The 17,448-nt window shown below is 41.1% G+C and overlaps 1 protein-coding gene and 1 pseudogene across 1 annotated transcript in view; one reads left to right on the top strand and one right to left on the bottom strand.

Annotated features, from left to right (window-relative positions):
* The window catches only part of VPS13C (vacuolar protein sorting 13 homolog C), a 194,547-nt gene extending 183,257 nt beyond the window's left edge, over positions 1-11,290 (bottom strand). Inside the window, 4 exon segments of the mRNA XM_038418760.2 lie at positions 1,701-1,796; positions 2,660-2,702; positions 7,596-7,639; positions 11,090-11,290. Of these exon segments, the coding sequence (XP_038274688.1) occupies positions 1,701-1,796; positions 2,660-2,702; positions 7,596-7,639; positions 11,090-11,189 (283 nt within the window). The 5' untranslated portion in view covers positions 11,190-11,290.
* An 18-nt stretch (positions 11,291-11,308) lies between these two features.
* Positions 11,309-17,448, top strand: part of LOC119862296 — a 32,445-nt pseudogene continuing 26,305 nt past the window's right edge.

Here is a 17,448-nt window from a genome sequence, read left to right as displayed (position 1 = left end):
GAATTTGATTTTTTTTAATATAATTTTGATGGATATCAAATTTCTTTAGGCTTTTTTTATTTTTTATCATTATAAATTTTCAAAGTTCCGCAAAATTGTGGGTTTTAAACAGAAAAAAAGTTTTTTCTATTTTTATCAGTTTACATTTTCACAGTTCCGGGAAATTATGAAGGGGCATCAGACAATTATTTAATAACTGTATATGTTGAGATTCAAAAAATTGTAACTTAAACCACAAATTGTCAATATCACATGTCAAACAATACTAAATAAATAAGCTTAAATCAAACAATTTCTCAAGCAGCATTTTTCTGATTTCACCTACTTATAAATTTCAGTTATCACTGATGAATATGCTTTTTCATTGGCTTGTGTGTATAGAGAAATCACCGTTTTTCAGCATTTACAATAAAAAAATCTAATCTTTCAAAATGCCATAAATAAGTTTGGAAGTGCAACAAACAAGACAACAAAATTCAAATTCTCTGAATCCTTCTTTCAATGGCTCACAGGTCTTACACTATGCAACACAGCTGGTGCAGTTCACAAGGTCCACAAGTCCTTCTCGATTCTCTGACTTAAGTTCCACTCAGATGCCTGCACAATTGGCAACTCATATGAATCTCTCAGATACAAGATCCATGTGCCATCAAACACAGCTATTTCTATTTCTTTTGAATTCTTCATGCACCAGACCCACTAAATCACGGAGCTTCTAAAGTTCTGAGAAAAGTAAGGATAATGGAACTGATAAACTTACTAATCTTACAAGTTGCACCCAATAGGTTTATGAAATCAATGAGACAGTTATGATTTAAGAGAATTAAAACTCTTCCATTGAAGTGCAGCTGATAAAAAAATTAGACAGTGCAGGTTATAAATTCTATTAAACGAGCATTTTAGGATCTAAGAATTACTCATTTTCCTGTCAAGATGACAACTTTTACGTTTCATAAGATCACTAATGTAGGTAAGGTTCATGGAAATTAACCACATCCTCAGAAAAAAGGCAAGATCAAGAAGCACATCATTTTCAATGGTTAGAAGTTAGACAAGATTTCCTGTAAAAGAATAAATTCATAGCCCTTGTCTACATTAGAACTTACTTCAGCATAACTTACATCACTCAGGGGTATGAATAATCCACGCCTCTGAGAGACGTAAGTTACACTGACCTAAGCTCCAATGTAGACAGAGCTTCTCCCGCTGACATAGCTACTGCCTCTCGTGGAAGATGGAATAATTAAAGCTGACGGGAGAGCTCTCTCCCGTCAGATTAGAATATCTTCACCAGAAGCACTTCAGCAGTGTAGCTGCACCGCTGTAGTGTTTCTAGTGTAGATGTAGCCTAAGTCTAATAAACTAGCCTGATAACCTTGCTTATTCTGTCTTCTTTAGGTTTTTTCCAGAATGGACTAGTTTAAGAGGGTTTATGGTTCACAAGTTGACAAAAGGATAGGGAAAAAAATGTAGGGACAAGGCAGTCTGTAAAAGCATCAAGTTTCTTCACTTGCCAATATTTGGCTAAAAATAAAAGTATTCTAATAATGTTTCTCACTGGAAACAATGTGTAAGTGAGTAATTTACATTAGTTAACAGTTCCATTTTGTACTCAACCATATAGCATCATCTGATAGTAGTTTTACTCTTCTTGCACCATGAATTATTCTATTTCACTATGATTTGATTACATTACTTACTTGCTCCAGGAACAATGAGCAGATATAAGCCTTCTAGAGTTGCAACCACTGCCTCACCATACAGATTCTTCCAAGGAATCTTCAGAGTAAGTTTATCTAAATAGACCAAAATACAATTGACATTCAGCTTCTTCTTATACAAAGCAAAAAACTGAATAAGCCTAGAGCTTAATTTACTTTGCGCTAAATTTCAAACACTGAAAAATATTACTGATACTGTAAGATAAAGCAGGCACTTAGCAGTTCACTTTTGGTTACCTCAGTGGCACATGAGCATTTCTAGTTTTGGTAACTTCTGAGAAGTACATCACTTCACTTTTCCAGAGCTCCAATGCCTCAAGCTACATAAGCAGTGGCAACCACTAAAAAATGACTAAAATTGGGGCGGGTGGGGAGTTACTCAGAAATAGACAATGCTGTAATACCTTGGGCCTGAGAACAATTTTTAAAATCAATTTAAGTGATAAGAACATATGAAAAAATAAACATAACATTCAAGATCTGTGTTCAGGTTCAAACATCTCTATATCATTACCAAGGCATATATTTCTGCAATGGGTTCTATACTGCAGCACAGTGATCACTACCAGAAATAATGTACCTAATGTATATGAAAAGAAAACATTTTCAAATTCAGCTTGTCCACACCACATCTCAGGTTTAACCCCACATATCTGCTAGCAAGATCCCTACTGACAGGAATGACATGTTGGTATGCTAGAACGGGATTTTAATGTAATTCAGAAAAAATTTCAACACTTGCTATGGAATCAATGTTAAGACATCCACAGAGCAAGTCAGTCATGAAAATCAAGCACTCAAAGATCAGTTTAAGGAAACTCTAAGGAAAAGGAAACCTGAGAACAAGACAGTTCAGCATTAAGACTTACACTTTAACTTCCTCTTCAGAGTGAAAGCTTAGGTTATCCCAGCTTGTGTAGTAGGAAGTATTTACTTACCTATTTGCCCAACCTTAACTTTAAAAGGCACATCCAGTTCACTCTGTAGGGAGAAAAGTAATAGTATACCCATTAAATTTCAGAGTTATCATCTACTTTTAAGATCAGCTCATTCTGCTGTAGAAATCAGGGTATCCTAGCAATCTTAGGACTGATTTTCAAGTTATTTTTCTTTGACAAGGAAATATTGCCTTATGCAAAAGTATTCCTTCAGATTGAGACAACGTCATAACAGTGATAATTGTGAAATTACAAACTAGGAAATTAGTGTGACAAACTCAAAATAAACTTGCATCAAGTACTGTAGATAATAGTTAAAATGAGGTTCATAAAACTTAAGACCAAGCTAATTAGTTACAACGAGGAACATGTGGCAAAGGTTAAAGAGGTTAAAAATCAGATATTTTCCCAATACACAGATCTTTAGGGCACAAAAAAAGGTAGAATCTAAATTACCTGTTATGCATGTGTGTGTGTGTGTGTGTGTGTGTGTACACACACATACACACACACACACCTCAGTATGACTTGCAACATATAAAGTTATTAGCATAACCTTTTTTCTTTACAGATAAATAATGCTCTCAGCAAATGCCAACAGAGCTAATTTTCAAGTCACTCTAAAAAAAAAAAAAATCACTTCTCCATACAAAGGTTAAGAATAGCTATCAAATCCAAGAAGTAAGTTTCTGCAAAAAAGGTGAACTTGCTCTAGTGTAATCTGAATAATTTAGACAAAACATACACATGAAAAAACTTAAAACGTGCTTTAAGTAAGTATTTGCTTAAATCCCATTTACTTCTGAATCTTAACATGCCCTTTCCTAAACAGAGATGCTTTCTTGAACTGGAGCCTCAGTGAAGAGAAGAATCCCCACACAAAATGTGGAAGTTGGTAAATTGCAAATCTCAAATATATTTGTTTATTAAAATCAGAGTTGACAGGAACCAGGATTTAGTCTTTCTGAAAGGTCAGAAACTGAATGAGCAGCCTCTATACACTAACGCCCTAATCTTATAAACTGATTCAGGGGAGCAGATCGCTGTACCCATGTAAGTCAGCTTACAATATCATGATCTAAAGAAGTCATTTATGTTCTAAATAAATGTATTTTATAAAAAGTTATAAAATAAGTTTACAGTGAAATTTTCTTCTGTAAAGTTGATACCGCATAGCTTAGAAAATAATTAGATAGACAGGAACCTGGTTATAAAATAGTCTCTATTACTGAAAATGCGGTATTAAATAACTTATTGTATAAATCTTTGATACCCACAACCTTCACTATTCACTCACAAGCTCCACTAGTGTCACAAGAAAAAATAGCACTATTGGCTTATATTTTGTGGTATTTAAAAGGAAGAAAAATATTTTCCTCAACTTTCCAATGGTTAGGGCACTAACCTAGGCCTTGCAAGACCCAGGTTCAGGTCCCTGCTCTACCACCGGCTTCCTGCTCAACCTTGGACAAATCATTTAGCTGTCAAGTCTGTTCCTCAGTGCCCCATCAGTAAAATGGGGAGAAAAGCACTTTAACCTCATAAGGGTGTTGTACAATAAATATATCATGAAGCATTTTGAGATCTACTGATGAAAATCACTAAATAAGAGCTAGGTGTTATAATATTAATACAGCAAACACAAGTTCTACACAAAACTCCCTGCCAAGTATCAAGGACAGAGTAGACGCATAAACCCATACAAGGAAGATATACTACCGTTCACTCAGGACAGTTTCTTAACCAAAATCAAGAAACTAAGCTACATAGTAGACAGTGAAACAAATACCAACAACACTTAATAGAGGGACCAAATGTGTTTAAGTAAGAAAGATTTAATCATACTCATTCAAATTCATTTTAACTAAACCAGAATATAACTTCTTCTAGTCTACATGAAAAGAAATATTTGCCAACTTTGGGGCATATCTTAACTGACATGGGGTTTCTTTCACTTCCCAATTAGTTTCTGAAACTCCTTACTACTCTGATGCTTTTTCAATGAATCATATCAATTACTAGATTCAGGAGCCTGGGGGGTATTCTCAATCTCAAAGATTAAATACAAGCAATCAAACTCATCTCTACCAAGGAGACAGATGTTAGCCACCACTCCCCACTGACTGGGAGACAGATGCTAAAGTCCTGGCTCCCTTGACAATTTGATAAGAAAAAGCAAAAAAAACTCCCCGAAGAAGTAGCTTCACCCCCAATCAAGAAACAAAGTCTCTGGGTTAAAACTTACCAACTTGTTTTTGGTGTAAACAAAAGCAAGATGTTAATTGTTTCTTACTCAAATCACTATGGGTCCAAAATTAAGGTAATGGGCTGTTAGAGAGATGAGTTTTAAATGAGAAAAAACCCTCAATTTCTTGAATAGATAAAAAAAAAACAAGATAGCGTGGAAAACTAAGTATCAGTGTAAATAAACAGCCGTGAACAAAATCCGTTTTGATTATTGCAAAGAAGAGTCAATAACATTTTAAAATTGACCACTGACAGAAATCTATCACAATTCATTCTTACTTCATCTGTTTAAAAAGCAATCAAAAGGTCTGGAATATTTTAATTCCTTCATGTTATATGTGCATATTAATACTGTGATTCACTGTGTACTTGAAATCCCATAGGAAAATGTGTGCACTTCCTATACACTGTGCTTTTAAAGTTTATCCCTCTCTGCTGAGTGGCCATTCCTTCCTAAGAAAATTGCATATTATAAGTCATCTGTTCAGAAAGCTCAATTTGAAGCTTTTCAATCCGCTTTATTTTTCATAAAAAAATCTTATTTTTAATATATGAAAAGGAGCATGAGTGAATAAAGTTAATTATACACATCACTCATTTTCTCACCATACAGGAAGCTATCATCCTGTATTTGGTATTGTGTTTGTGCTAGCAGTGTTCCACTTTCCAATTGTAATGCCACTGTTCGTCTCCTCTTCCCACTCTCTTTTTTCTTATGACTATTTAAATTTCAAATAGTTACATTTGTAACTATAATTAAAAGGGACAAGCTTTAAAATACCTGTTTCACGGATCTACAGTCCTATAATTGAACATGCAGTTCAAACCTAACCTGCATTTCTAATACCTACCTTTAGAAACCTTTCATTTACTATTGCTCAGATCCACCATGAAACCTAAAGGAACTGTACTCATACTACCAACTTGCGTAAAGTAATGCTCACTTTTAGTTCTCTCTAATTTGTCTTACTTCTCTTTCAGCCCTTATTCTGTTACTAATTACATGATAACACATCTTGCCTTGGGAACACTTTTATTAGTACTTGAACTGCAAAGAAGAACTTTTGTTTAACCATGATCATGTACTGTAAGTACACTAAAGAAGAACCCACAACAGATAGCACAAGGGCTCTATTACACGTAGGATCTGTTGAATCTCTTGAAAGCAAGTGGAATGGAGTATCTGCTCTCTACTGAGACAAGGTAGAGCAGCACTTTGTAGTACAGGTAATTTTGTTACATGAAATGACCAACCTAAAGTATGACAGAAACCAAATGCTAAGCAAACGTGTTAAATCTAACCCACGTATTAGATCTGTAACAGATCAGTTCCACACAGATTACATTAATACTGGAGAATGTTCCACTGTTATTACCCTGCTGCATACAAAATCAAGTATATTCATTAAACAGCATCCATTTCTTACAATACAGATTGCCACAGGCAGGCCCAAGTACTGTCTATCGGGCTCATATTTCTAGTAATACTAGTCAAGGGAGCGGTTACAGGCAGAGCAAAAGGCCAACAGGACTAAAACAGATGCTATTTTTCAAATAGCAGTTTTGATGTGGTCCTTGAATTGAAACTCTTAGAATTTATCAGTTTGAATACATATTAAAGATCCCAAGGTAGGTAGGTGATTAAGAGTAATAATTTCCAAACACATAAATAACATTTTCTTACAGACAAAAAACCATTTAAATGTTTAACAAAACATTTTTTATTTGTATGTATTTGACTGGCATTTCTAGCAGTAATAGAGCACAACAGCATGATAGCTTTCTTCAGCTAGGAAAGAGATGATTTCAGTGTTATTTTCCTAAATACAATAAAACCTATGACTACAGAAATTTCCAAAGAGAAATAACATGCTTTATTAGTGTTACATTTCAGTTACTACAATTTTTCCTAGGCCTCTATATCAAATCCAATAGTGAAAAGCTGCCCACTTCCAAAGGCACAAGCTAAACTGACCAGCCCAGGTGCTTCATTGACATATGCAACACTTACTTAAGTGGCCAGTCCCCATTCATGCCAGAAGAGAAAAGCTAGTTACTCTGCTAGAGTGATACAGAAAGCATCTGAAGTATTTTCTCAATACTGTGTAGGTTATTATTATCTTTAGCAGAACTTTGCTAGAGGCATATTATAGATCCTACAGTAGGATTCACTCAGTACTGCATAAATATCTGCGAGAACACCTACCAAGTAAAACTGGTCCGAGTATTTGCTCAGTTATAGAAATTGTTTGGAGTCAGCACAGGCACAAGGACCCACCCTTGCAGATCCATATGCACGATAAAAGCTTGGGTTTTAACTATTCAAAATGTAATGACTGTAGAAGTCAAAATAAAGTAGTTTATTATATTCATTTGTTATGGAACAGGAGTAAGAATTTACAACAAGGTGGTAAGAGTAGTCTACAAGTGCAATTTGTTTTAAATCATCTTCAAAAAAGGTATGTCAATACCATTCATGTGAAGGGTAGAGATGCTGGAGAATGAGACTGAAATCTTTTTTTTAATCCTTTTAAGCTTCTGTGTATTACTGTTGCACCAGAACTCAAATCTGAATAATAAAGATTATAAAAATCAAATTCCTAAGTCATTAGTTTTATACCATACGGCTTGGTCATTGCAACCCATAAAAAAAATCCTAAAAAGCAACTGATTATATTAAGATACTTACCAGCACATTCTCTTTTATCTGCAAGTTATCTAGTGCCACGTTACCTACAAAGCAGAAGATTAAAACTATCAATACTCCTGTAAATAAGTAGCACTACAGTATTATTTAACAAAATAGGAAGAGGCATTTTTTCCTGAGATTGGGGGGAGGGGAACATCAATAACTCTGATATCACTGGAGAAATTAAGTACTGCAAAAGGTATATATGTGACAGGAATTTGTGAGTGTGTGTGATTTACTATTTTTGTTTTAAAAGATAACATAGTAAGAGAAAAGAAAAGGAGTACTTGTGGCACCTTAGAGACTAACAAATTTATTAGAGCATAAGCTTTCGTGAGCTACAGCTCATTTCCACCAAATGCATCCGATGAAGTGAGCTGTAGCTCACGAAAGCTTATGCTCAGATAAATTTGTTAGTCTCGAAGGTGCCACAAGTACTCCTTTTCTTTTTGTGAATACAGAATAACAAGGCTGCTACTCTGAAACCTGTCATAGTAAGAGAAAAATATTAGGTTTTTTTCAGTTTGTTTACTTTGTTCATTTGACAGCACTGAGTATGTTGTTAGTTGCATTAAATCGTCTACATAGTCTCTCGATGTCCCTTGTTTTACTGGGTCTTTTAACAATAGGAAAAGAAACACATTTAACAAAAAAATATGAATTACAAAAAAAAAAAAAAATCACAAAAATTTGCCTGGGCATCCTGGGACGATTAGTTCCTGTAACTATTGTAAACTTATTCAAAAATTTGCTAGATTTCAAAAACACTTGTTGCTATTCATACTCCACTTGCCTTAGGAATCAGAATTAAAGTATCATTCCCAAATGAGAATTGGAGGCTCAAAGGATTACATAATAATGATGGAAACATACATAACCAGCTTCCCTGTGCTGTATTTATATGCATGGCTTACAACAAATATGTCTTTAGTACTCAGTAAGTTTGCAGGCATACAGCACTTACCGCTGAAACAAGAGGGAAAAAAACGTGCAGTTAAGCAAAAAAAAAAAAAGGGGGGGGGGGGAGGGAGAGGGGAATTGTCCCTTTTATGTTTCTAAGACTTTTTTTTTTTTTTTTAAGTATTAAACTCCTTACAGCAGGAGTTCCATCCATTTTATTGGCCCAATAAAGCACCACACATAGTATAAGCACAAACAAACACAGAGGATAGGTTATGTGATGCTGGTAAGCCAAGTGCCCTCTCTGGCCAAGGCATAGGAATCAGATGAGAACTGACAACTCACAGATGGAAGCCAGGCAAATTCCCTTGTGTATTAGTATAGATCAAAGTGACTATTAAGTATATAGGAAGTATGTGGTGTTTAACTTCATGAAACTAACAGGATGCTGCAGGCATTGTTTTCACTTATCTGTATCTTGATAGAATGCAATAGCAAACATTTACATTGGATATACCCCTATAACTATGTAACTCATCAAACCAGAAAGCCTTGTGTAATGCAACTAAGCGTCTCTCACAAGATGTTAAATCCTGTTCACTAAACACAAATGATCCATTGCATGAGATCAAGGACCAAAGACTTTAAGCACATTCTTTCTCCCTCCCTCCGCACAGTGAAGAAGAGACCTGGGTGAGAACTGCTATTGTTAGCGTGGTTTCTTTGAGAAGCTGTAAATACAGGCACAAGGAAAAACTTCATCTCTGAACAGCTTGGATTCTAAATTGGCAGAACAATCCAATGAGAAGATGAAGATCCCCAAAGTTACTCTGAATAGCCCTAATGACTTCCGGGAAACTGACAGTTTAATAAATCTCTACTACCTTTTGGAATTATAGATAGTGTCTCACTCCTATGTATATTCATACCTCCTTTAACCTCTCAATAACTCATTTTCTTTTCTTAGCTAATAAACCTAAGTTAGTTTACATAATATTGGCTACTCAGCATTGAGAGAGAGCTAGGATGCAAATTGACCTGAGTAAGTGACTGGTCTCTTGGGACTGGGTGTAATTTGGAATAGTTGTGATTTCTGGTCTATGTGACCATTTATCATACAGTCCATCTTGTCTGGGCGGCAGGATAGACTGGTTGTCTAAGGGGACTATCTGTGACTCCATTATAAGACTACTGTAATACTTTAAGAGTTACTGGCTTGGTGAAGTCTAATCAGAGAAAATACCACCAGTTTGAAGTATCTGCCCTAAGGTAAAAAGAAAAGGAGTACTTGTGGCACCTTAGAGACTAACAAATTTATTAGAGCATAAGCTTTTGTGAGCTACAGCTCACTTCATCGGATGCATTTGGCTGCTACTTTGAAACCTGCCCTAAGGTAGGCACTCACTGTCGTAAGCCACACCAGAAAGAGTGACAAGTTATTTCAGACATTATTACGGTAATGTTTTAAAATGTTCAATTCCTCTACTACCAAGTTAACGTCCACAGTACTGTCCCCCAAATATATCAGGTACAGCTCAGCAGCTCAGACCTCCTCCATCTCCCAGCCATTGCAACAGCTGCATATGTACAACCAACTTTCTTCTGCCAACACAACATAGTTCCTCTAATGCTCCCCAGACTAGATGATTTAAAGAACGGTTTCAGAATAGCAGCCGTGTTAGTCTGTATTTGCAAAAAGAAAAGGATTACTTGTAGCATCTTAGAGACTAACAAATTTATTTGAGCATTTGTTTTCCACCAAATGCACCCGATGAAGTGAGCTGTAGCTCACGAAAGCTTATGCTCTAATAAATTTGTTTGTCTCTAAGGTGCCACAAGTACTCCTTTTCTTTTTTTGATTTAAAGAAGTACTTGTTTTGCTTGCTGGCTTAATGATCTCATTGTCCCTCCTCTCAGTCAGCTTCTTGCTTCAGACCAGCCCAACAGAGCAAACAACTCACTGCAAAAGGTACCACCCTAAACCAGAATTTGCTTTGTAGTTTTTTTTTGTTTGTTTGTTTTTTGTTTTTTTCGGGGAGGTTTCCGGTATCGACCGCTGTGTGTCTCACCTACAATGTTAACTTCCTCCTGCAGCTGGGGCCGACGGGGGAGAATGAATCTGAATTCCTCTCTACACCCTGCACCCCTACCCAGCTCCCACCCGGGGGGGGGGGGGGGAGAGGACATGCCAAAACCAGGCATCCCAAACTTACCCTCCCCCTCACCCCTCCTCCCCATTTGCAAACACCGAGCTCCAGGGCCTCGCTGCCCGGGCTTGGCGGAGCGGGAGACACCTGGGGCGCTGGCTGCACCCCGCCCCAGTAACTCGGCACCCCGGTGACAGAGCAGAACCCCTGCCTCGGGAGCTGTCCAACGCGAGGGGAGGCAGCCCGGCCACAGGCCCAGCCCGCGCGGCGGCCGCGCTGGGGGAAGGGGCCGCCCAGGAAGGGTGGGGGTTTAACGGTCGGAGCCCGTGCAGGCAGCGCTGGGAGGCAGCATCCCACGCCGGGGTGAGGGCTAACGGCAGACCGCTCCCCGGCCGGGGCCGGGGCCAGGGCCGGGGCCGGAGCTCACAGGCCCCGCCCCGCGCTTACCCCCCCAGATGCCCAGCTTGAGCTGAGACTTGTTGAGGTTCTCCACGTAGTCGCCCAGGAAGCGGTTGAGCAGGTCCGCCACCACCGACTCCAGCACCATGGCGGCGGGCACGGGAGCCCCCTCGGGCTTCGCCGGGGAGTGGAGGCAGGGGACGGAAGCCTGGCGCGCACCTGCCAGCGCCCTGCTGTCATGTGACTGGCAGGGGCGGGGGGCGGGTCCTCGCCGCAGCCAGCGCGTGACGGCGTCGTGGAACCGGCTGTTAACCCCCGGCCGGCCTGTCACTCACAGCGTCGCGAGGCCTCGCGCGAGCCTGGCCGGTCCGCAAGGGGTGGGGATCCCCTCTCCTGCCAGCCCCCCCGCGTGCACGGCCGCTGCCGCCCGACAACCAGAACGGCGCCCCCATGGCCCCGCACCCATCCCAGCGCAGCCTGGTATGGCGCACGGCCCGGGGAGCCGGGGTAATGTGCCGCCCTCTCCGGGGAAGGATGGGGTCTCTGCCCTGATGCTGGCAGGAGCGCGGCCCCCACATCTCGCTCCCCCGAAACAGGTAGGTTTGTGGGGGCTTGGAGCGGAGGAAAGGCTGCCGCGAGGGGGCGAGGGGTGTTCAGAGCGTGGGGCCCCTCATCCTGAGCTCGCAGAGAGCTCATTGGCGGGGGCAGGACAGAGCCATCCCACCCCCCGCACCAAGGGCGAGCTCCTTGGGGTGTCCATGTGCTAAGGCAGCCTATCAGTTTCAGCAGCTAAGCTCATCACTTGCTGGTTGTCGTGGTATTGTTTGTGTCAAATCAATGGGGTCCGATTCTGTAAACAGAGTCCTTTCTGCAAAGACAGAGGGTGGGCACTTCACTGGCTGCCTGCCCCCTCTAATGCAGATATACGGATGGCACATTTCAAGGAGGTAAAAGACAAATGTATGAATAATATGGGTCAAAACATATTTCAGACACACCATCTCACAGTACTTCATTTATGATTCTAGATCACAGAGTATTACACTGTATAGGTCTCTGCCTAAAGATGTGGCACCTTAGAGACTAACAGATTTATTTGAGCATAAGCTTTCGTGAGCTACAGCTCACTTCATCGGATGCATTTGGTGGAAAATACAGAGGGGAGATTTAAAGACACACACAGAGAACATGAAACAATGGGTTTATCATACACACTAGTGATCACTTAAGATAAGCCATCACCAGCAGCGGGGGGTGGGGGCGGGGGGAGGGGGAGCCTTTCATGGTGACAAGCAAGGTAGGCTATTTCCAGCAGTTAACAAGAACATCTGAGGAACAGTGGGGAGGGGGTGGGGGGGGAGAAATAACACAGGGAAATAGTTTTACTTTGTGTAATGACTCATCCATTCCCAGTCTCTATTCAAGCCTAAATTAATTGTATCCAGTTTGCAAATTAATTCCAATTCAGCAGTCTCTCGTTGGAGTCTGGTTTTGAAGTTTTTTTGTTGAAGGATAGCCACTCTCAGGTCTGTAATCAAGTGACCGGAGAGATTGAAGTGTTCTCCGACTGTTTTTTGAATGTTATAATTCTTGACATCTGATTTGTGTCCATTTATTCTTTTACTTAGAGACTGTCCAGTTTGACCAATGTACATGGCAGAGGGGCATTGCTGGCACATGATGGCATATATCACATTGGTAGATCCGCAGGTGAACGAGCCTCTGATAGTGTGGCTGATGTGATTAGGCCCTATGATGGTGTCCCCTGAATAGATATGTGGACAGAGTTGGCAACGGGCTTTGTTGCAAGGATAGGTTCCTGGGTTAGTGGTTCTGGTGTGTGGTTGCTGGTGAGTATTTGCTTCAGATTGGGGGGCTGTCTGTAAGCAAGGACTGGCCTGTCTCCCTAAGTTCTGTCAGAGTGATGGGTTGTCCTTCAGGTTGTAGATCCTATAGGTTGTAGATCCTTGATGATGCATTGGAGAGGTTTTAGTTGGGGGCTGAAGGTGATGGCTAATGGCATTCTGTTATTTTCTTTGTTGGGCCTGTCCTGTAGTAGGTGACTTCTGGGTACTCTTCTGGCTCTGTCAATCTGTTTCTTCACTTCAGCAGGTGGGTATTGTAGTTGTAAGAATGCATGATAGAGATCTTGTAGGTATTTGTCTCTGAGGGGTTGGAGCAAATGTGGTTATATCGTAGAGCTTGGCTGTAGACAATGGATCGTGTGGAATGATCTGGATGAAAGCTAGAGGCATGTAGGTAGGAATAGCGGTCAGTAGGTTTCCGATATAGGGTGGGGTTTATGTGACCATCGCGTATTAGCACCGTAGTGTCCAGGAAGTGGATCTCTTGTGTGGACTGATCCAGGCTGAGGTTGATGGTGGGATGGAAATTGTTGAAATCATGGTGGAATTCCTCAAGGGCTTCTTTTCCATGGGTCCAGATGATGAAGATGTCATCTATGTAGCGCAAGTAGAGTAGGGGCATTAGGAGACGAGAGCTGAGGAAGCGTAGTTCTAAGTCAGCCATAAAAATGTTGGCATACTGTGGGGCCATGCGGGTACCCATCACAGAGCCGCTGATTTGAAGGTATACATTGTCCCCAAATGTGAAATAGTTATGGGTGAGGACAAAGTCACAAAGTTCAGCCACCAGGTTTGCCGTGACATTATCGGGGATACTGTTCCTCTCGGCTTGTAGTCCATCTTTGTGTGGAATGTTGGTGTAGAGGGCTTCTACATCCGTAGTGGCTAGGATGATGTTTTTAGGAAGATCACTGATGGATTGTAGTTTCCTCAGGAACTCAGTGGTGTCTCGAAGATAGCTGGGAGTGCTGGTAACGTAGGGCCTGAGGAGGGAGTCTACATAACCAGACAATCCTGCTGTCAGGGTGCCAATGCCTGAGATGATGGGGCGTCCAGGTTTTCCAGGTTTATGGATCTTGGGTAGTAGATAGAATACCCCAGGTCGGGGTTCTAGGGGTTTGTCTGTGCGGATTTGTTCTTGTGCTTTTTCAGGGAGTTTTCAAGGATCTACAACCTATCCTGAAGGACGACCCATCACTCTGACAGATCTTGGGAGACACGCCAGTCCTTGCTTACAGACAGCCCCCCAGTCTGAAGCAAATACTCACCAGCAACCACACATCACACACCAGAACCACTAACCCAGGAACCTATCCTTGCAACAAAGCCCGTTGCCAACTCTGTCCACATATCTATTCAGGGGACACCATCATAGGGCCTAATCACATCAGCCACACTATCAGAGGCTCATTCACTTGCGCATCTACCAATGTGATATATGCCATCATGTGTCAGCAATGCCCCTCTGCCATGTACATTGGTCAAACTGGACAGTCTCTACGTAAAAGAATAAATGGACACAAATCAGACGTCAAGAATTATAACATTCAAAAACCAGTCGGAGAACACTTCAGTCTCTCCGGTCACTCGATTACAGACCTGAGGGTGGCTGTCCTTCAACAAAAATACTTCAAAAACAGACTCCAACGAGAGACTGCTGAATTGGAATTAATTTGCAAACTGGATACAATTATCTTAGGCTTGACTAGAGACTGGGAATGGATGAGTCATTACACAAAGTAAAACTATTTCCCCATGTTATTTCTCCCCCCACCCCACCCCACCCCCCACTGTTCCTCAGATGTTCTTGTTAACTGCTGGAAATAGCCTACCTTGCTTGTCACCATGAAAGGTTTTCCTCCTCCCCCCCCCCCCCCCCCCGCTGCTGGTGATGGCTCATCTTAAGTGATCACTCTCCGTACAGCGTGTATGATAAAACCCATTGTTTCATGTTCTCTGTGTGTGTATATAAATCTCCCCTCTGTATTTTCCACCAAATGCATCCGAAGAAGTGAGCTGTAGCTCACGAAAGCTTATGCTCAAATAAATTTGTTAGTTTCTAAGGTGCCACAAGTACTCCTTTTCTTTTTGCAAATACAGACTAACACGGCTGCTACTCTGAAACAGGTCTCTGCCTAGTTACTGCTTAGATTGAACCAAATGAGCCCAACCCATGAGTACTGATTAGGCACCAAATAAGGAACATTCCTTAAAATGGACAAATGGTCACCCTATATAGGGTCCATCTACAAACACAGAAAAATTCTTATGACCCTATAGCAGCTTTTGTGGAAAATAATGGGAATTCATCTTCCACCATGAAATCTAATCCCATTTTAACTGAAGATTGCAGGGACACAGAATGGCAGATTTTATGACTGCAGGTGGCGCACCTACTCCTTGTTCATATAGCAGTTCTGTAACGAGCCATGATGTAGCTGCACTTTAGGTACTTCAAACTCAGCACTCTGTCATATCCCTTTATCGTTTATATTATATTAACTCCCTGTATGTGTTCAAGCATACAGAAGGAAACCAACCCTGCCCCAAAGCACTAACAGTCTTGAAAACGATTAAGGATGGGAGAAAGATGCAGTGTACCAGGCAAGTGGTCAGGGTGAAGATTGGTCAGGCCCTATTACTTGCATTTGATTTTTTTTAAAATATATACATCTCCACAGTTACACCTCTATTAATCATTATTAGTTGGCTTACTTGTAAACTTAAAGGTAGGTCTGAGAGATTTGTGGGTGAGGGAGAGTTATGAATTAATGTGAGCCTTACAAAGCAGCTCAGGGTGGATTTTGTGTGTGTGTGTAATTTGCTAAATTTAAAAAAAAAAGTGAAAAAACTAATTCCATCACATACAGTTATATTGACATCCGTATGGATCATCAATGGGGTTGGAAGCTTTAGATCCATCACACGAACCATTGACTCTTGAGCTAACGGAGAAACTAACAGCAGTGGTAGGCCATCATTCTCTACATGAACCATCACTAGAGAAGGATGACACATCTCCATTGAGTTTCACAGATATTTGCTGACAGCAGAGGAATGTGAGACACTGGAATACTGGGTTCAGTTCCAGGCTCTGGAGAGGAGCATGCTCTAGTTGGCACACTCTTTTCTCCCCTGTTGCCCGCAAGTGTGACCTCTTTTGCCCAGTCCCTTTAAACCAGTCTTGTCCCTTCCTTATCCCAGTCTTCCCTGTCTCCAGGGTCTTGTCCCTCTTCCAGCCCCATTTCCCATCCAGTTCTAGTCTCCCGCAATGGTCCTCCCCAGCCCTCCTGTTTTACACACAGACCCTCCCTCTCCTTGTCTAGCCAGTTCTTATTGCCCTCATTCCCCACAACTCCTCCTCCTCTTCCTGCACTGTCTCTTCTCATACAAGTGCTCAGGCAACCCGGTTCCATGCCCTTCAGCTGCTTTCCCAATCTGAGTTGTTCAGTCCCTGTTTCACTCCCACCTCCCACTCTCTTTATCCAGGCAGTTCCAATTTTTGTGCCCCTTTCTCCTTGTCCCATCTACCCCACCTTCAACCCAATACTAACTCTTGTCCCCTCTCTCCTTCAGCTGAGGTAGCTTCCTCCTCCACACTGTCTGAATGTCCATAAGGGGAAGAAGAACTGAGAGCATTGGAGAAACAGTCCAGCAGTTGTCAGATCCTGTATCCATCGTATAGCAGCCAGAAGCAGCAATTTCAAATAAAGTTCTAGTCACTGTCTGCAACCCTGGTTTGGAGTGTGCTCAGTGCAGTCAAACTTCAATAACTCACTACTGAGCCTGTTCAAACAGATGTTTAAAAGGTTTATAACTTGGCCAGATCTTCACAGGGAGTGCCAAAGACACATCCCTGAAACCAGGGCAAGCCCCCATCTGAATTTCAAGTCTTTATTCCAAATCTTGGAGAAGCTGGAGCTTCCAAAAAATAAATAAATAAAGCAAAAACTTGCAACCTATTTATTAAGAGGTGTATAACAACCTGTTTTTCCCTAATTTCATTCTCAAAAGCTGCTGATCAGTGCTGGTTTGTTTATTTTTGCTGAAACTCAAAAACATTTCAGCCTAAAGCAGATACACCATATGGGTACTTTGAGCCTGAACAGTTTAAATCTGGCAAAATTATAAGCAATTTGAAAACTGTCTTAGTGTTGGACAACTTCAACAAGCTTCAGTACCTGCTCCACCTATAGAATATACATAAGAGTAATATGAAAGCATAAATGGAAGGGCAGTTACTATCTACTTGTATTAAGTGGCCCCTTCAGTCTCAGAAGTGGGTATGCCAGCAGGAGAAAGAAAAAACAATGGTCCTTTCAAGGAGTACGTGCCCCTTGCTGTGGGCATTCAGCGCCCTCGTTGTCTTCAAAAGGGGGCTCTGAGTTGATTTGCTACACTCTTTTGTTTCACCAAAGCATACTGGCTCCACAGCACTTAGTAGAAGGGTTTATAATCCCACCCCTAGTCCTGGAGCACAGTTCTTCGAGTGTTTGCTCATATCGATTCCAATTAGTTGTGTGTGTGTGCACCGCATGCACA

Source organism: Dermochelys coriacea, chromosome 10 (assembly GCF_009764565.3).
Source record: "Dermochelys coriacea isolate rDerCor1 chromosome 10, rDerCor1.pri.v4, whole genome shotgun sequence".
Classification (NCBI taxonomy): domain Eukaryota; kingdom Metazoa; phylum Chordata; order Testudines; family Dermochelyidae; genus Dermochelys; species Dermochelys coriacea.
The sequence above is the reverse complement of the archived record's forward strand: the minus strand, read 5'-3'. Positions and strand labels throughout refer to the sequence as shown.